The sequence below is a fragment of the Nelumbo nucifera genome, chromosome 5 (assembly GCF_055504915.1).
Source record: "Nelumbo nucifera cultivar China Antique chromosome 5, China Antique-T2T, whole genome shotgun sequence".
In the NCBI taxonomy this organism is placed as follows: Eukaryota; Viridiplantae; Streptophyta; class Magnoliopsida; order Proteales; family Nelumbonaceae; genus Nelumbo; species Nelumbo nucifera.
Window position 1 is genome coordinate 35,266,157 of NC_142653.1, and position 21,432 is coordinate 35,287,588.

Below are 21,432 nucleotides of genomic sequence, written 5' to 3' on the forward strand. Positions count from 1 at the left end.
CCTAGGGGCTAATTTGCTTTTGCATTCAATTCAATTATTTATCTTAGTATTTTTTTTTTGGGTAAGCAACTATTGTTCTTGGTATAAGCGAGAACATTTGGAAGCTGAAGCTGAAGCTTTGAAGATAAGGTTTGCAATTATCTGAAGGATTTGGGTCTTCATTCCATCATTTTGGAAGGAGATGCAGAGAATCTGGATTCTTGAACTGAGTAACCATGGAATAGGGTGGGTACTAGATACTGGGTAGTTATTTGACAAAACAAATAAGATTGTCTAAGGTTAAAACTGTTGGATTGGAATCTTTTGGCTTGGGAAGTGATTGGATAAATTAGAATCCACAATGAAGATTATAGGTCTTTGTAGGGAAATCATTCTATTGGAATCTTCTTTCTAGTTTTATTGACTTGGTAGTTTCACTAGTTTGGTTCACAAACCGTTGGGATGATCTTATAATTACCAGACGAAATGTTACCGCTTCTAGAGATTCTACTAAACTGTTGGGGTATTTCGGAATTTCTACTTTTTCTGGCATTAGTCTCCGATGTTCGTCCCTTCGAGTTCCCAGCCCAGAAAACTCGACCAACACTCCCCCCAAAGTCAAAAGCCCATAGCCAAGAAGGCAAGAAACTTCTGAGACTTCTTTGCAAGGGCAGAGATAAATTCTTTGTTGGTTCCAGGTTTTAACGTGCATAGATGGTCGATGATCGTTTCACATTGAATTTCACCATTTTTTTTTCTCGCTGCGGATATTAATAAGCTGACCATCATCTAGGCTATTTCACCCTTTCAAATTCTAATCTGGGTAAGACGTCATTGTTCCATTCTCATCAAACATAGGCTGAACTTTATGTAGAAGAATCAGAAATTGTATTGTTTTTCATTTTTCTAGCAGAATTCACATCTGGATGCACTTATTTTGTCAGTTTTCTAGCATTTCTGAAGAGAATTTAATATTCCCGAAGCAGAAGAAATCCGTTAGTCATTAGCACTTTCTCCCTAAAATCTCGTCTGGGTATTGCTTGGTTCCTCCGTTTTCGGTGACAATATAGAATAGATTCAATGCTATAATGAATACCCAATCATTTGGGCCAGGGAGTCCCAGGTCCTTCCCTGCTTACCCAAGAGGGGACTTCGATTTAGAATCCGGAATCGCCCGAAAAATCCGAAAACAAAAGAGTTCTCTATCAGATCCAATGAAAATGTTTAAATCGATTGGCAGTAGCCTTCAGTACTATTACAAGTTGCATCCACTTGTGGTTTTCTTTATTTCACTGTCATTTGGGGTGACCGTTTTGATCATTCTGTCCGTGTATGAGAGCCGGTACCGAATCGTGAATGCTCCAAGGAAGTTTGATATGAGATTTGAATCATATCCCTTTGCAAAGCTTCAAAATCTCGTAATGGTTGCTGGCCATTCAGTCTATACGAGTAGCAGTTGTGGGAAGGCTGATCAGGAGGATTCATGGTACCTGGAATCTTATCAGAAGAATCCAGGCCAAGCTGCTACTTTCCTGGATCATATAAAGGAGGGAGTTGAGATTGCGGCCAAAGATGAAGGAGCTCTGCTTTTATTTAGTGGTGGAGAGACTCGGAAAGATGCTGGTCCTCGTAGTGAAGCACAGAGTTATTGGGCTGTGGCCGAATCGAAGGGCTGGTTTGGTGAGTAATTTATTTTTGACCTCAGAACCAATTTTCTTGTTGCTTTTTTTGTTCTGAAATAATTCATCTTGACTACAACATCAATGAACAGTCGAATTATCCAGTTTCAATAATTCATCATGGATTTAGTTCTGCTCATTTTTCTTACAAAACGGTGGTTATTTTTTGTTCCATTATTGTGGTTCTCTAGTAGGTGTTGAAAGTCATGCATTTTTTTATCAATAACTGTGAAATTTCATTTAGAATCAGGAAAGTGTACAAACAATGAATATAAGAAAGGGGACGTAAGATCTCTTAACTCCCCCTCTCCCCGCCCAGCGCCCAACATTCTTACAGTTTACAACTGAGCCCAAAAGAGATTGTCTCTACCCGTGCCTTGTTTTGCTAATACATCAGCAAAACAATAATAAAAATGTATGCTAGATTTGTGTGATCACTGATTAGTATTCAGTGAAGAGCTCAGTCTAACAAAGTAAAAACTAGTTAAACTAGTTCCTTATATGTTATTGAATGGTTCACCCAGACAAACTGAAGCTATTTGGTTCTAGCAAGTTATTTTTAATCCTAATTATGCAAGCTCCTGGCAGCAAATCAATTCAAAATTCAATCCATGTGTTTAATAGTAAAAATATGTTTATACTTTCTAGGAATGGTTTTTCAAATTAGGCTTGGTCTGGATATTATGAACCAGAATGAACACTTTTTACACCACTCCTATGTCTGCGTTGAAAAGCACTAGTTGCAGAGCTTGGAATGTAACTTCATTCTGATTAAATCCATCTGATTTGAGCAGATGATGAGATAATGCCATTAGATGTTCTCTATTTCATTCTGACAAAGGGTATCTTGTATTAAATGGACAACTTACAAACAAGAACAACAGTCATCCATACAGGGGCATTCTTGATATATGCTTTACCTTGCTTATGTCCCAGTTGTAACTGAACTGGGAAACCTTAAGAAAACTAATAATATAAAGGCTACTTTTTTTTATTGAAGAGAGAATCAGAATATATATATATATCGATGTAATCTTGGTTATCTGCTGCAAGGGCACTTTTGTCTTTTCCTTTTTTATTATTATTGTATGGACGCCCTAACATATAAATAGAAGGACTGGCGCCGCCAGCCTAGATTTTTTGGGCTCCAATCTTCTCTTCTCTCTTCTTCTTCTCCTCTCTTCTCTACTTCTTTTCTGATCGAAATCATGGTATCAGAGCAGGACAGTGCTCTGTAAAAGGATTCTTGTCTGATCGAAGCCTTTACCAATTGCATACCTGGACTGGGAATGAGGAAGACAAGTTCGACCTTGCCCTGAGAACTGTTTGGTGGACCCTGTTCTGTCATCTTTAAACAGAAACTTGGAAAAAACACTCTCAGAGATCAGCAGATGATTGACATTGACTGAGGTTTTCTTAGAGGTCGGTGGGTGGTTGTTTTTTCTTCTTCTCTTCCATTCTTCTCTGGACTGTAACTTCCAAAAGTCAGTCGAACTCATCAGAAACATAGACTGAAGTGTTCTTATTATTGGTTCTTTGGTACTGTTACCAAGAACATAATAAAATCTGCCCTAGCCGAATGGTGTAGGCCTGTTTAATTGCTTCTGTGGGTCGGTGATCCAAATCTGTGTGGGTGAAGAACCTGTGTAGGTCATGTGTGACCTGGTTCAGATGGAAAGGTGCATCAGAAGAGCTGTAGATGTTATGTGTGGCTTAAACTAGCCTTTGTGAGGTCGGTTAGACCTGTGAATCTGTGACAGTAGGTGCTGTGTTATTGTGATTATAGTTTGTTTTAATCTTACAATGAGGGCTGTGTGTTTTTTGAGTGTGTGGACTGCGGGAGAAGGGTTGTAGGTCTGAAACTTCTGATAGCCTTTGTTATGGCCTCTGATGACTCTGCAGCTTCTGGAACCTCATTTAATCAAGGAGGAATGAACAATAGTCCTGACTCTATGAGCTTTCCAACAACTATTACTCCTTTAGATGGCAGAAATTATTTGACATGGTCTAAGGAGATGCAGCTGTACATCACAGCCCGAGGAAAGGCAGGGTATATCAATGGAAAAGTGAAGGAGACTAGGGCTGGTACTGCTGAATATGATAAGTGGGACCAGGAGAACTACATAATTATGTCATGGCTTTTGACTATTATGCTACCATCAGTTAAGCAGAATTTTATATGGGCTGAGATAGCCAAGGAAATATGGGAACAAGCAAGATCAACTTACTCCCGGGCATAGACACTATGCTAGAATCTATCAATTGCAAGCCAAGTTTGCAGCATGTAAACAAGGGAAATGAAGCTTATTCACCTACTATTCTACCCTCACATCTATCTAGAAAGAGTTAGATTACTATCAAAACATTGATTGGGAGAGTGTGAAGGATGCCAAAGCTTACAAATAGTTAGTTTCACAGCAGCAAGTGTTGCTTTTTTGCAGGGGCTTAATTCCATGTATGAAAACCCATTCGAGTTCAAATTTTGGGCAGCAAGGATCTTCCTTTCGTCCAAGAGGTATATGCACTAGTTCAATCCGAGGAAAGTAGAAAATCTGCCATGAATCCCCCGAGGGGGAGACTATTGCTTTAGCCGTAAGAGGTAATGCCAATTCAGCAAGAAAGGGATCTGGTCAAAAAAGGGTTGATGATAAGGATAGACTGTGGTACACTCATTGTCAGAAATCCCAACACACATGGGAGACGTGTTGGGAATTGCATGGAAAGCCAAAGTGGGCACAAGACCTAAGTAAGAAACCAATACAAGAACAGAACAAGAAACCAAATCAGAAGTTCACCTCGGCTAAATTGGCCTCTCATGAGCCACAGAGTGGATGTACTATTGTGAACTCCCAAGATTGCCCCCTAGTTCTGATTTCAAGGAAAATATTATCAATGCCTTCCATGACCATTTGGAGCAATATGGTAGGGCTCTCACACAAGCAGATTCTGAACCCAATCCTTCAATCTCTTTTGCTTCTTCCTTAGGTAACTTAGCTTTTGCATTCCATGTGTCTATTGATGCCTCCGAATCTTCATGGATTATTGATTCTGGTTCTTCCAATCACATGATTGGTAAGTCAACATTTTTTCAATCATACACCCTTCTTTCTAGCAAAGATATAGTGAGGTTAGTTGATGGATCATTCTCCTCCATTGCTGGTCGAGGATCTATATCTTTGCCATTTGGCCTACCTTTGTCAAATGTTTTACATGTTCCAAAGTTGCCTATTAATTTGCTATCTATTAGCATCATTACACACTCTTTGAACTGCTCAGTAACCTTTTCTCCTCAATCTTGTGTCTTTCAGGATTTGGCCTCTGGGAGAACGATTAGTAAAGGGAACATTGTGAATGGTTTCTATGTGTTGGAGAATAAAGTTGGTCTTGCGGCCTTAATATCTTTGAGTCAGTCAAATAAGAGTCAGGTTACTTTGTTTGGGTCATATGTCCTTTAAGTCTTTGAAGTACTTGTTTCCAGAATTGTTTAAGTCAGTGTTAGTTAATGATTTTTAGTGTCAAGTGTGTCATCTAAGCAAGCATTGTAAAACTTCATATCCTTTATGTAATAAAAGATCAGAAGTACCTCTTTCCATTATGTATTCTGATGTTTGGGGACTTGTAAATATTCCAACGGAGAATGGCTACAAATATTTCATATCTTTCATTGACAACTTTGTAAAGAGACTGGGCCGAATGGGCCCTAACAACCTTTCGTATGATATCCTTTATTTTATCTTTTATTTTATGTTGATGGGCCTCACTTAATGGGCCTGTTTTTTGTTCTTATTTTATTTTCTTTATGTAACTACTAAGCTGGCCGCCCACTTAAGGGTATACTTGTCATCATCAATTTTTTAGAGATTAATAAAATAGGGTTAGAGGAGAAGGGTGATTGATTCGACTTCTTCTCTTACCTCTTCTCTTTGCCATCTTCCTCTCTTATACAATTATTCAGACATGTTCTATTCTGCTTATCACTAAGTTTAATCTTGATATTAGAGGACTGATTTACATCTTGGTATCAGAGCAGGTTCAATTCCTCTTCCTTTTTCTTTGTTTCTGTACACTCTAAAATCAAGAGAGTGTATGGAGAGATTGGTTCTCTATAGTATAGAGAATCACTTGCCTAGTTGGTAGAAGGGTTTGGAGAGTTTAGTTCTGGCTAGATTTTGCCAAGAAGTGATGTTGTTTTGCTGCTGCCCAAAACCCTAGCCGACTAGAGATTTTTGAGGTTACCAGGAAAGGTGAAGCTTGGGTGTGGCGCTCTGTGCTTGGAAGGTGTCTTATGACTGCTAAAGGAGGGCGGTTCAGGTTTGGAAGAGTTTTTGGGTTAGTCTAGTAGGTGCGGCAGTGTCTTCTCTCTTCCTCCCATCTGCTGAACGGAGCAAAACCCTAGTTTTTCAAGCACCCAAGTTCTGGTTTGACTTCAAGTAAGTTTACATAGACAAAATTTTCTGTTCTTTGATTTTTGTTTGATTAATGGAGGCATACGGAAGTGAGTTCAAGCAAGTGCCAATTTCTGGACCTGCTTCAGTAGATTCCGTTTTGACTGGTGTTACCACAATTAAGCTAGATGGGACAAACTATCTTGCTTGGGCACAATCTATAAAAATCTATGTTTGTAGTAGAGGAAAACTCGGGTATCTCACAAGCAGCAAGGTGAAACCCGAAGAGACAGACCCTGAATTTGAAAGATGGATGCAAGAGAACTATACTGTTATAGGATGGTTAGTCAACTCTATGCAACCCCATATAAGCCAACACTATCTCTGGATGTCTTTGGCTAAGGAGATATGGGACAGTGTAACTGAGACCTATTCACAGAAACTGAATGTAGCCAGAGCATACAAATTGAAAAATGATGTGAAGAACTTGAGACAGGGGGAGAAGAGTGTGGCAATCTACTACTCTATACTAAAATCCTATGGCAAGAAATTGATGTTATGGAGACAGTGGTATGGGAGAGTAAAAAGGATGCTGAAATGTATAGAAAGCTACTGGAGAGAAATAGGGTGTTTGAGTTTCTCACTGGACTCAACCCTGAGTTTGATATTATCAGACAGAATATTTTGGCTAGGGAATGGTTACTCTTTCACAGGCATATGCTATGATAAGTAGTGAGGAGAGTAGGCGGCAGGTGCAGTTGCAAAGTCCATCTACAAAACATTTTGCACATGCGGGAATGAAACCGAAGGGCCCTACTGAGAAAAGAGAGCAGATGTGTGAATATTGCAAGAAACCACGACATACAAAAGACACTTACTGGAAGCTTCATCCTGAACTTCTTCCTGATAGGTTTAAGAACAATAATAACCCTAAGAAGGGCAGTCAGGTGGGAAAATCCAAGACTGCTAATGCTGCTACAGTGCCTGAAGGGGGAAGCAAGGAAAGCGAAGAAAAATCAACTATTGAGCAGTTGGCTGCAATGAAGCTGGATTTTGAGAAGTATGGGAGGCTCCTAAATCACCTGGAAGCTACGGTTTCTTCAACTCACCCTTCCAACAGTACATCATCTTCATCGGCTTTTGCTCACTCAGGTACTCGTGCTTCTGCGAATCATGCTTCAGCTTCAGGTAATCATAAAATCCCTTGGATTATTGATTCCGGTGCATCAGACCATATGACCAGCCTATCTAACCTGTTTTGCTCATATCACCTCCTCTCTGGGAAAGAGAAAATATCCCTTGCCGATGGGTCCCTTGCCCCCATCTCTGGTAAAGGTGATATAAAGACCTCTAACACCCTGTTCTTATCTTTTGTTCTTCATGTCCCTAAGCTTAACACAAACTTCTTATCTGTTAGTAGCTTAACAAAGTCAATGAATTGCAGCATAACTTTCTTTCCCACTCATTGTGTTTTTTAGGACCTGCAGTCTCAGAGGATGATTGGGAGTGGCCATAAGGCGAACGAAATATACCTACTAGACACACCAGATCAAGCTTTGGGACCACCTCATGGAGTTGCCTTAGAGTCAGTCGTGTCAGAGTCTGTTAACAAAATTTTATTATGTCATTTTCGGTTTGGTCACTTGTCCTTTTCTGCTTTGAGTCATCTGTTCCCAGATATGTTTAAAGGAGTGTCTTTATCGAGTCTTCATTGTAAATCATGTGAGCTGGCAAAGCATTGTAGACATTCCTATTCAATTAGCAATAAAAGATCATTTTCTCCTTTCCATATTGTTCACTCTGATGTGTGGGGGCCATATCACATGCCAACCATGGGGGGTTACAGGTACTTTATCCTTTTTATTGATGATTATTCACATTACACTTGGATTTATCTCATAAAATCCAGGGATGAAGTACCAGTTATTGTGAAAAATTTTCATGAACTCATCCTCACCCAGTTTAATACCCGTATCAAAATATTCCGCTTTGACAATGCTAAGGAGTATTTTGAGAGAACCCTCTCCACCTATCTTGAAACTTTTGGGGTTATTCATCAAAGTTCTTGTTCCTACACTCCACAACAAAACGGGGTGGCGGAAAGAAAGAACAAACATGTGGTTGAGGTTGCCAGATCCCTCTTATTTGCATCCCATGTTCCTATAAAGTTTTGGGGAGATGTTGTTCAACCGTATGCCCTCCCGGGTCCTTGGCTTTAAAACCCCTTTTAGTCTTCTCTTCCCGGATGAGGATCTCTTTTCTCTTCCTCTCCGTGTGTTTGGGTGTACTTGCTATGTGCATATTCATAGTCACCAAAGGCACAAGTTTGAACCTAAGGCTCATAAGTGCGTGTTTCTGGGATATGCTTCCACACAGAAGGGTTATTGCTATTTTGATCCAGTTCGTGGCAACCACTTTGTATCTCGGGATGTCACCTTTGCAGAGTTGACTCCCTTCTTTAGTATTCCTCCTGAGGGGGAGAAATCTGATGAGTACTTTGCTATGTCTTCAGCTGTTCCTCTTCCCATCCCTTGTGAGTCCGATCATGGGGTGTCCACCTCTTCCATTGGACTTACCCCTAATGTCGTTGCTCCCTCTCCTGCTTCTGCTCCTGCTCTCCAAAGGTGGTACCAAAGACAGAGATTCAGACATGTGCAGGTTGTTTCCACTCCTTCAGAAGAGCATCTTGCCACTCCCATCATTCCTGAGGAAACAGGTCAGCCCTCTACTGACCCATCTCAGACTGTTCCAGACCTTGACCTTCCTATTGCTCTTCGCAAGGGCAAGCGGAAGTGTACAGCCCATTGTATCTCTAAACACTTATCTTACAGCCTTCTCTCCCCTTCCTACTACTCTTTTCTTGCCTCTGTTTCTTCCCATGTGATACCCAGGTCTGTACCGGAAGCTTTATCTCAAGCCGAATGGAGGGAAGCTATGATGACCGAACTTGATGCATTGCATAAGAATCATACCTGGGATATTGTGGACTTGCCGGAAGGGAAGGAACTAGTGGGTTGTAAATGTGTGTTTACTATTAAATATCACTCTGATGGCTTTGTTGAGAGGTTTAAGGCTCGGTTGGTTGCTAAGGGTTACACCCAAATGTATGGCATTGACTATCTTGAGACATTTGCTCCTGTAGCTAAGATGACTTCAGTCAAGGTTTTACTTTCTCTAGCAGCTACTTTTGACTGGCCCCTACACCAGTTTGATGTTAAAAATGCCTTCTTGAATGGAGAACTGCATGAAGAGGTCTATATGTCTCTACCTCCAGGAGTGTATGGGAAAGAAATGAAAGGCAAGGTGTGTAAACTACACAAATCTATTTATGGTCTCAAACAATCTCCTTGGGCTTGGTTTGAGAGATTTCGGGCTGCTCTTTTCTCTTTTGGCTACATTCAAACACAATCTGATCATACATTATTCTTGAAAAGAAATGACTCTCTGGTGACTTTCTTGATTGTTTATGTTAATGATATTGTGGTCACGGGTAATGACATTGAAGAGGCCAGTAAACTAAAAGCATTTCTCAACTCTAAATTTGAAATCAAAGATTTGGGAGATCTTCGTTATTTCCTGGGCATTGAAGTTGCTCGATCTAAGGATGGTATATTCATATCTCAGCGCAAATTTGTCCTTGATCTTCTTGCTGAAACTGGTAAACTTGGAGCTAAACCCATCTCCACTCCCATTGATCCTAATCATAAGCTTTCTGCCACAGATGGTGAACTTTTGTCTGATAAGGGAGTGTTTCAGAGACTGCTTGGGAAGCTGTTATACCTTTGCATGACTCGGCCAGATATTTCCTATGCAGTCAGTGTTATCAGTCAGTTTATGCATTCTCCCAGAGATACTCATATAGCTGCTGCAGAAAGGGTTCTATGCTACTTGAAATGTACTCCAGGGAATATTGTGTCTTGGAGGAATAAGAAACAATCAGTAGTTGCTAGATCCTCAGCTGAAGCAGAATACAAGGCAATGGCTCATGGTGTGTCAGAGTTACTATGGCTACGATCCCTTCTAAAGGAATTGGGGGTGGACTACGAGAAACCAATGATGCTCTATTGTGACAACCAAGCTGCTATCAACATTGCACATAAATAATCTTGTTCAACATGACAGAACTAAGCACATTGAGGTTGATAGGCATTTCATAAGGGAAAGAGTCTCTTCAGGAGAAGTTTGTTTACCATTTATCACATCAGAAGAGCAACTAGTTGATATCTTGACCAAGGGAGTTCCTAGGGGGAAATTGACACACTATATAAGCAAGTTGGGCATGATTGACATCTATGCTCAGCTTGAGGGGGAGTGTAAAGAGACTAGGCCGAATGGGCCCTAACAGCCTTTCGTGTGATATCCTTTGTTTTATCTTTTATTTTATGTTGATGGGCCTGTTATTTGTTCTTATTTTATTTTCTTTATGTAACTGCCAAGCTGGCCACCCACTTAAGGGTATACTTATCATCAATTTTTTAGAGATTAATAAAATAGGGTTAGAGGAGAAGGGTGATTGATTCGACTTCTTCTCTTACCTCTTTTCTTCGCCATCTTCCTCTCTTATACAGTCATTCAGACCTGTTCTATTCTGCTAATCACTAAGTTTAATCTTGATATTAGAGGACTGATTTACATCTAACTTCTCTCGATATACGTGGGTGTACCCTATGCACTCTCGGGAAGAAGTTCCTAAACTTGTGAAAGCTTTTCAACGTATGGTATACATACAATTTCAGACTGAGATTCAAATTTTCCAATCAGACAATGCCAAAGAGTATTTTCATGGTGACCTGATAGAATTTTTTGAAACTTGTGGTTCTCTTCATCGTAGTTCTTGTGCTAGAGCCCCTCAATAGAATGGGGTTGCAGAGAGAAATAATCGTCATCTTCTAGAGGTTGCTCGGGGGTAACTAATACACATGAATGTTCCCAAAAGGTTCTAGGTGGATGTTATCATGATTGCGACTTATCTTATCAATCGGATGCCATCTTGTCTCTTGGAGTACATGTCCCATCATCAACTCATCTTTCCTATGTCTCCATTGTTTCCTATCTCTATACGTGCCTTTGGGTGTAAGTGTTTTGTTCATGATTTGTCTCCTACCCGTGGTAATCTAGATCCCAAAGCCACTATTTGTGTTTTCCTTGGCTACCCCCTCTACCAAAAGGGTTATTGTTGCTTTGACCCCATTTCCAGAAAGTACTTTGTATCCATGGATGTCTCCTTTGAAGATGTGTCTTTCTTTCTTGCTTCTCCTCAGGAGGAGAATTCAAGCAAGGAGAAACAGAAACATGTTTTATTGCCCTCTCCTCTTGACCCTCCTCCATTTTTGGGTCTTTCGTAGATAGCGGTATAAAAGTCAAGGCCGGGGTCAACAAAGTTCAATAAACACAAAGCATCCTGAAGTTGTGCAACCTATGCCATCGGACGCTTAGGGGTTGAATCCATCACCACATCCAGGTACTATCGTTCCAGTTGATATACCTGAACCCATTGATATTGACACTTCCAATTGTGATTTGGATCTTCTTATTGCTAAGAGGAAGGGTGTCAGGTCATGCACCACACACCACCCGATGGCTCATTCCTTATCCTTTGAGAATATTTCACCCTCTTTCCGTTCTTTCCTCTCTACTATTGACAGTGTTTCCCTTCCTAAGAATGTTGCAGAAGCTTTACTTATTCCTGAGTTGACAGATGCAATGAAGGAGGAAATCAATGCCCTTCACAAAAATGGCACGTGGGAGTTGGTAGATCTTCTTGAGGGAAAGGAATCTGTAGGGTACAAATGGGTATTTTGTGTGAAACATAAGGTAGATGGCACAATGGAGAGGTACAAGGCTTGACTATAGCAAAAATGAATTCTATTCGGGTATTCTTCTCTTTAGCAACAAATCTAGATTGGGAGCTTCATCAACTGGACATTAAAAATGCCTTTCTGAATAGTGGCTTAGAAGAAGTGTACATGACCCAACCTCCAGGTTTTTGTGCTAACGGAAATGAGCAGAAAGGCTGCAAATTGAAGAAATCTTTGTATGGCCTAAAATAGTCTCTATGGGCCTGGTTTAGTAGGTTCCACAAGGCAGTCCAACAGATGGGTTTTAAGTAGTGCTAGTCTGATCACACACTCTTTGTGAAGAGAGAACAAGGAAGAATGGCAGCCTTGATTGTGTATGTCGATGATATTATTATCACTAGTGATTGGGATCCAGAGATGCAGAGATTGAAGAGATTCTTGGCCACTCAGTTTGAAGTGAATGATTTGGGGCATTTGTGTTATTTCCTTGGGATTGAAGTTGCCCATTCTAATCACGGTATCTTCATCTCCTAGAGGAAATATATCCTAGATCTCTTGAAAGATATGTAGAAGCTAGAGCAAAACCTGTTGACACTCCTATAGATGTAAACCACAGGCTTGGGGACTGCAACGATAAGACCATAGCAGACACAATCCAATATCAAACATTGGTGGGCAGACTTTTCTACCTATCTATGACAAGACCTGACATTGCGTATGCAGTGGGAGTCCTTAGTTTATGCATGCTCCCAGGGCCATACACTTAGAGGCAGCAAGTAAAGTTCTTAGATACCTGAAGAAGTTCCCTAGGACAGGGCTCCTATTTGGAAAACATGGGGCAAACCACTTTCTTTCCCCATATCTTTTCTTCCCTTCCCCTTTCCCTTTCCCTTTCCTTTTCTCTTTTTTTTCTTCTCTTTCTTTTTCTTTCCCTTCCCTTTCTTTTCCTTTCCTTTTTTTCTTTTTTCTTTTTTTTTTGTCTTTTTATATAAGATGTGCATGAGATGCATGAGGCGTATGCCTCTAGCACGACTCATGTAAAAAGCGCATGAGGCGTACGCCTCAGAGGTGTCAGCGCCTCTAGCATACGCCTCAGGGCGTTTTGAGAGCGCCTCGCCTAGAGATGTGCCTCTCCAAGGTGTACGCCTCCCATGCCTTTTAAAACACTACTTGCAGACATCCTTGCCAAAGGATTAAACTCCATGCGGCACTATAATCTTTGTGACAAGTTGGGGATGATTGATATCTATGCCCCAACTTGAGGGGGAATGATGTAATCTTGGTTATGTGCTGCAAGGGAACTTTTGTCTTTTCCTTTATTATTATTGTATGGATGCCCTAACATATAAATAGAAGGACTTGCGTGGGCAGCCTAGATTTTTTGGACTCCAATATTCTCTTCTCTCTTCTTCTTCTCCTCTCTTCTCTAATTCTTTTTTGATCCATATATATATAAGGCTACTTTGACCACTAGAGCTGTATGTTTTTGAATTGAGCACAGTGAATTTCACCGGGATCTCCTATGGATGTATGTATAAAATCCTGAAATCATATAAGTCTTTTAGATTCTTATTTGTTTGCACTCTTTTCTTTCGTCTGTTTTGGTTTCTTTCATAACACATTCACAAAGTGAGAAAGGCATCATGGGACACTACCCGGCATTTGTTTCCAGTTGATGGTGTTAGAGGAGTTCCCTTGAACCGTTAAGAAAGTAGGCTGTGTTTGGTTTGAAGGAAAAAAGTAGGGAAAGGAAGAGAGAAAGGTAGGGAAACCTTTACAAACCTTGTATAGGTTTTCCTACCCTTCCCTACTTTTTCCTTCAAACCAAACATAGCTGTAAGGTATAACCTTTTAGTGATTCAGATTCCGAACAGAGGGCTCTAACCTCAACTTCAATGGAACAAGTGTCACTTGTGGGGAAAAATGCCATAGAATACTTCAATTGGCCTTGAGGAAAGCACCACCAATGTGCATCCAGATTATCCCTAAAGCTTCCATCAAACTGAAGTCTGTAGTCGCCATAAAAGATGGATGGAGAGTAGTTCTCCTTATAGGCTGGCTCCCAGCTGGCAGAAGGCTGAAGAATCGTTCTCATGTCATCAAAAGAAATCTCATCAAATTGTCTAAGCCAGCATCTAAGTTCTAAGGCTCAGTTTGGAAGGAGTACAAATACAAATATGTACAGTACAAATAGATATAAAATAATACAAAATATAAAGTTTTGCACTCTACGTATTTGTATTTGTACTCCTTCCAAATGGAGCCTAAGCAAGAAGAGGATATAAGTATCTAGTCTCAACACTTTGAAGGACAGATTTAAAATTTTTAGTGTCTCTCCATGACTGGAAGTGTTTTAAAAGTGCAAGGGTCCTTTGCACCTGAGGCACAAGGTGCAAGGTTAAGTGCGCACCTTTTCAAAGCAAGGCACAACATTTTTAAAAATTTCCAAAAAATAAAAAAATTATAATTAATTAAAAAAATGCAAACTTAAGTTTCAAAAGAAACTAAATGTTTTAAAAATCTGATTAGCTCAAATTAAAATACATAAGCACAACATAGAACATATTCAAAGTGAAAATTTAGAAATGAAGTCAAACATAACATATAAGACATATTCAAGCGCTCAACATTTCAAGCATATGAAACTTTTAATCTGTTTTGTTCTCTCCCAATTCCATTACTTCAGGTAGCCAATTTGATTTTAAACATTTTGCATTCCTAATTCCATGAGATTGGTCCTTCAGCTCCATAAAGACCCCTTGAGGCAAAGTGATGGTCCCAAATTTTTAACCTGTGATTTTGGTGCACATGATTGGGCTCCATAAAGGCCCCTTGTGATTTTATTGAAGAATGTTTCATATTAACAAGGATGAGAAAACAATACTAGCAAAAAAGGAGGTTTTTGAAGCACTGGCAAGTGAAGCAAGCAAGGCACATCATGTGCACACCTAAGCATACTAACCGTGCATCTTTTCTAAGGGGCTATTCTTGGGTTCAAGTGAGGGACATACCTTGAAATGTGCCTCACCTATGTGCCTAGGCATGCCTAAGCTGCACTTTTTAAATCACTGTGTTAGTCATATTTCTGTGACTTGAGTGGTTTTATGGATGGAAACAACTTTGAGATCGGGAAAAAAAAACTCCTGATTTTACCAAAGCTTGTTTTGCAAGGATTATTAGCAAAGCTTGGTTTGCAACCAGGACAAATTTCATTCAACCTTTACCAATACAAAAATTATATTTAAGATTTACTTTTCTCTTACTACAAAATTGGTTGGTTGTTTGCAAACTTGTTTTTGTGGTGGAATGACCAAATGATGTTAGTAAGATTTAAATTAATTTCATAGATTTTGTGGATGCAAATACTTTGATATTGAGAAAGAACCTACATTGGCTTTGACTTTATATAGCCCTACTGAAACTAAACTTCAAATAGTTCTTTTTATGCAATTAAGGCCTGTCCAAGGTGGGGGAATGCTTTTAAAAATCATGAAAGAACCACTGGTCTACTTAGGACCCATGGGTACTGAACTTCTGTCAGGCAGAGATTCTTTCTTTACTACTAGGTTTACAATTTGGTAGATCTTTGGCGTGCATTCTCCAATGATTTGGAGGGAGATTCCAAATTGGTAATAGGATGGATGAATGAACAAAGAGGGGACCTTAGTTCCTTAGACATTATAATATTACATTAGAGAAGAGTTGAGGTCCTTCATGTCTAGATCAAATTTCTTTTTCAGGTAGGTTCAAAGATATGTTAACTTAGTAGAAGGTGAATTGGCCAGAGATGGCATAGTGGGGAAATGATGCATTGTAGTCCTGTTGTTTAGGGAATGCAGTTGTGTGTAATGGGGAGCTTGTCTGTTGACTAGCCAAGGGGTGAAAATTGTTTCAGATTGCTGTGTAATTTGAATTACACCTTGTTGGTTTATTAATAAAGTCTGATCTGATTACTGATAAAAAAAGATTGACAATAACCTCCCAAATAACTGAGAAAGATCCCATTTCAACCTTGAGACCTATATAATCTAAAAGGGCCATTATGCCAATGATTGTCTTGGCTCTCTTGAGTTTGGAGACAGGTAGAATGGACATGGAACTAAACCTTGGATTTTTTTTTTCTTTTTGTCTTCATTTTCCATTGCCCAAAGTGGATACTCTTAGACTCAAATCATATTCTCACACTTATCAGTCTGAGATTTTACCATTGCACCAAGCAATTGCCATTAACATGAGACCTATATAATCTCATATTTTGAGACTGTTGAAGATCTAGTTTGTCTATTCACCACATGTTGCATTCTGGGTTAGATTATGTCACTGGTACTAAACATGTTATTATACAGTACTATATGCTGGAAGCATAGGATCTCTAGCTATCTCACACCCACTTTTAAGAATTTTCCAACTCCGGACCTGCTGCAAACACTAATGTCTAAAACGGGCTATGTAACCAATCACTAGTGAACAGGCTAGTGTTCAGTAAACATGAGACCCACATGGGCCCATACCACATGTGGGTCTCATGTGTACGAAACACTGGTGTGTTCACTTGTGATTGGTTACATAGCCCATTTTACATGCCAGTGTTTGAAGCAGATCCCGACTGTATTTTTCTAAGCACATCTTATCTTAATCTATGTATACTGTACATTAGTAGCTTGTTTTACTTTTAGGATCTGTTTAACAACAGTTTTTCAATATTAAGCTTCCATTTCTTCATTTATCAACATCTTTAATTCTTTATCCAAAACGGTCACTTTCCTTATTCACAATTCTTGATTGGAGTTTGCGCTGCATAAGCAGAAGTATATGTTTATGATTTTTGTGTTTCTCCTTTATGAGTGGTTAATTAGTCTGTGACCAACTAATTTGAATTCAAACCTGTTAATTAGTCTATGGCAGTTTTGCCATCCACCATAGAGTTCATTATTTTCTTTTGACAATCCATTTGAAGATTGTTTAAGCTAAAATTGGATCTTTGCAAGTTGTAACTCAAATGGCATGATTCAACGATTTCTGATGTCTTGTGCTTGAACAGTGTGCCACTTGTAGGTTCCATTATTTTGCAACAGTTTTGAGGAATTGTGCATGAACACACGACACAACTACTCATTGTTGCATGTATTGTGATTTCTGATTGTTCTTCATATATGTTGATGGCTATATAGTGCATACGGAATGGTTTTGTCCCTAAAGAACTCTCAAATCATTTCTTCTGTTTTAATACCATTTTGTTGAAAACATGAAACTGCCAACATCTTACTTTCAGGAACTCTACAAGAAGGTAAATGACTCCATGTAAATCATGTATGCCTGTGAATCCTCAGAGTTACCATTAGGATATTGGACATAGTTGTTTAAATCATTAATACCTCATTGGATGTTTGTTAATACCTGAACTTTTTTGAATAAACTGTGAAGCATTTATGTGTACATGTTAAACCTTTATGGGAACCTGTTTGGTGCTCTTCTGCATAATATTAACTTTGGCTGTACCTCAACTTTATCATTTTCATATTCTGCATTCAAATATGGAAGCCAGTCATTTTTTAGGTTAAGACACCAAGAATTCCAGATATAAGGTGGAGAGGCTTATGCCTCATTAACCCTTTTATTATTCTTAATGAAAAAATGGATTAGAGTGACAAAATAGATTTGTAAATTTAGGAAAGTTCATCAAACACAAAAGGGAAAAGAATGCTGCAACTTGGGACAGGATCTTCTCCATTGACCATCTTGCAAATAAATGGATGAACATGTGTTGCCTATGTGGTGACAAGGAAGAATCTGTCAAGTAGATCTTGATTCATTGCAAGACCATATATGAAATTTGGACCCACTCTATTTTGGTCATCCGTAGGTTATCCAAAAGGATCTCCAGGGATTAATATCATTTGGATGGTGAATGGTTCTTCCCTTTGCCCTCTGCTGGTCCATTTGGAGGGAAAGAAATAGTAGGATCTTTAAATCAAAGTTGTCTGCAACAAGGGCAATTATCAGCAGGGTGCAATTACGTCTTATCTGATGAATTGGAGTTCTTAAAGCCTTCACTGGACTCAATCGGAAAAGCTTAGGATCAATGGAACAGATTATTTTCTGGTTTAATTTTTGTGTTTAGAAGGAGGGCTTTAATGTATATTCTTCACATATAATTTTCTTGCTATCTCTGCGTTGTATATGCTCTACAATAAAAATGACAATGAATTAAAAAATTTGGAGGTTTGAAATGTAGCTTGAACCTTCTACCTGTTTAAAGAAATCTCCAATGTGAATATCTAACTTTGTCTTTGAAACTATTTTGGCTTTGGTAAAATATATAGTTTTTGATATCTGATTTGATTGTTTGTATGTTTTAGGCAAGCAAAAAGATGTAAGATGGAGGTCACTGACAGAAGAGCATGCAAGGGACAGTTTTGAGAACCTTCTATTTAGTGTGTGCAGGTTCCGGGAACTTACTGGTGTATATCCACATAACATTACTGTAAGCCCCTCATTCTGTTTGGTAGAGGCTTTTGGCCTTTATTTCTATATTCTTCATTTGATTCTGTCTAGAAAGGTGGCCTACTTAAAGAATGGACAAGAGTGGCATGTGCTGGTAGTAGCATTCTAACAACATAGAGGATTTGAATGATTTTGGTGCTCTTTTGTCTGGCTAGACATACACATACTGTTAATATTCATGGTTAATAGACCTACTATAGTATTTACTATGTCCTGGTGAAATTAATGGCATTTGTTTATTTTTTATCCTTAACTGAAGTCCCTGAGAATGCTACAAATTTGTAAGATATTGAATTTAAGGGCGTTGTGTCCATAATTGCTTAATCAAAAATAAATTTACCTGCTTTAAAGTCTCAATGAAAATAAAATCAGTGTCCATCCTTGTTTGGACCAACTATTTTTTTTTATGTTATCAAATTAATGAAGTATCTGTAAAATATAAAGAAAGTTTTTCACTAGTAGGTATTAGGTAAGGAAGGAGTAGAACAACCACATTGGTTCTCCACAGAGATATACCGAGCCTTACAGTTAAAAATCGTACAATCCCAGTCAAGTTGTAACTCTATTTTTTTACCTAAAATTTGGAAATTCAGTTTTTGCTTCCATTCCCAAAATTTTGCTGAAGCTCAGTCTTGTCAAGAAATCCCAACTTTCACTTTTTTATGAGTTCTGATTTTTATTTGCATTTGGAAATCAGGTCGTGAGTTATGATTTCAAGGAACAGAGGTTTGCTCACCTACACAGATTTGCAATTGGGTTTCCAGAGGAAAGGTTCTTCTTTTCTGGAACACCAACTTCATCAACATCAAAGGAGGCAGCAGTCAAAGGTGAAGCAATGGCAAGGGCTCAGTTCCAGGAAGATCCATATGGCTGTTTGGGTTCTCTTCGCCTTAAGAAACTCAGGCGTGATCCGTTCCATCGATCAATCCCTTACCCTAATGGATGTCCTGAGCTAGAAGGATTATTCAGATACTGTGGTGTAGCTCCTTATCCAGGAACCCTTCCTTGGGCTCAATAAATGTAACATTAACCTTTTTCTCTCTCCCATTGATCCATAAGATGGGAAAGGCATCCTAACCATTACACCACATGGGCTTTAAAGATAATAAGCACTCAGTTTCTCCATCTTTCTTCTCTTTTCCATCTACTAATACTATAGGAGGACAAAGCAGATGAAGTTTCTTACTGAGCTGATTGTTGCAGAGAGATTATTGTTGAGGAAATTTGAGCTCGTCCTTGTTATTGAAACAAACTTACCATCAATATATAACATCAGTGATCCTTTGAACTTTGGGCTTGTAAGGAATCTCAAAAAATTGTTTATTTTTTCTTGGTTGAAAGGCATCGTTGCAAGGAATTGTTTAAACTGTGTAACTTCCCAAATTGGACATGAACGTCATGAAAATCTGATTACGCCTTACAATTGCCCCTTTCATGTTATAACCTCTGCATGGCAAAAGTGTAAAGAACATTGGATTTGTTCTTTTCTTGTTATAACCACTACATGGAAAAGGACAAAATTTGTTCTTTCATGTGAAATAAACGATCATAGTTGTCAAGACGTGTGCCTAGGCGACAAGGCACCCTTCGAGGCTCGCCTCGCTTAACTGCCTAACAGTTTTCTACTTCCTACTATAATTTTTTTTTATTCATTCTTTTTTGAGATTATAATTATAAAATAGACATTATTAAACTAAAATAATCATTTTGTGTGTTTATATACTAATTCTTTTTTATTATTTTCTTATTTATTAGGGTTTAATCAACACAAACATTGTTAAATGTTGTATTGAACCCTCAAAGACTTAAAAAACTTGAACCAATAAGTAAGGAAGAACTAAAAATTTTATCTAATCAGCACATTTTTCTCTTCCATATATTCTTCTTCTTCTTCTTCTTCTTCTTCTTCCAATATTTTTTATTTTCTTCTTTTTCTATAACAAAAATAAGGGTTCAGCCCCTATATTTTTTGAATTTTATTTTCCTTCTTCCTTTTCTTCTCATGAATATGTTGATTTTCTATACTTTAATATGAAATTTATTTTTTTCTTATAAAAATCATGAATAACTATTAAAGAAATATGGTTATTGTACCTAGGGAACTACCCTAGGATCTATGTTTTTAACATAAAAAATCCATTGCCTAGACGATTAGGCACCCCCTAGTCACCTAGCCTCACCTTGGCGCCTTAAAACTATGTAAACGATTATATGCAAAAGTATAGAAAACATTAAATTTTGTATTATAATTTTACCATTCATCTGAAAGTAAAATAGGAATTTTTTACAAGTTTCCTCATCTCCCATCTCTGCAGATTTTGGTGCTCCAGCCGTCTGTTTCACTTCACCTTATATTATTAGATTATGGAAACAAAAGAAGCTGCTTGTCCACATCACAACTCTCCACTTTTCCTTAGACTTTTTTAAATTGTTTTTTTTTTTTTTGAATTTTTGAAGACATAGAGCGTTAAAAGTAACCAAGAAATGGCATCTCTCTCTTGTAATTTTATCTATTCAGATGGATGGCTGCTGAAGTGGCTGAACTGAATGACTTGTTGCTTTGTGACCCTTTTAAATTGTATTTTTCGTTGAACTTTTGAAGACATAGAGAACTTAAAACTGTGATGGTATCTTATTCTAGTAACCAATAAATTGCAAATCTCTCTCTCTATATACCGAACCATGGGCAATTTTCTGAAACCAAACCACTCTTACCGGTTTTTGCATTTTCCAAACCTAAACTGAACCAGTACCATAGGTTAATTGGTGGACCGGTTTAGTTCTTTGGTTGTTCGGTTTTTTATATTTATAACATGTATTATAAATAAATAAATATATATAATATAACATATATTATATTTTAAATAATAAATGATATATAATATATGTATATATCTATACTACTTTAAAAAGTACGAATGGCCTCAAGAATATTTCTGGAATTTTTTTAGGATAAAATTTATCCCTCTATATTTAAATTTATTGATAAATCGGTTATTGATTCTAAATGAGTTGAAAAGAGGTGATTTTAAGATATTCAATGCATTCAATTCCCTCTCATTAAATCCAACATTTAAGTTATTAACT

At 38.3% G+C, this 21,432-nt stretch overlaps 1 protein-coding gene across 1 annotated transcript; it reads left to right on the plus strand.

Moving 5' to 3' along the window:
- Positions 1-431: 431 nt before the first annotated feature.
- On the plus strand, positions 432-19,633 carry LOC104590625 (uncharacterized protein C57A10.07). Its single transcript, XM_010249341.3, has 3 exons — positions 432-1,659; positions 18,201-18,325; positions 19,043-19,633. Exons 1-3 carry the CDS (start codon positions 1,068-1,070, stop codon positions 19,361-19,363), a joined length of 1,038 nt encoding a protein of 345 aa, XP_010247643.1. The 5' UTR covers positions 432-1,067; the 3' UTR covers positions 19,364-19,633.
- Positions 19,634-21,432: the final 1,799 nt, after the last annotated feature.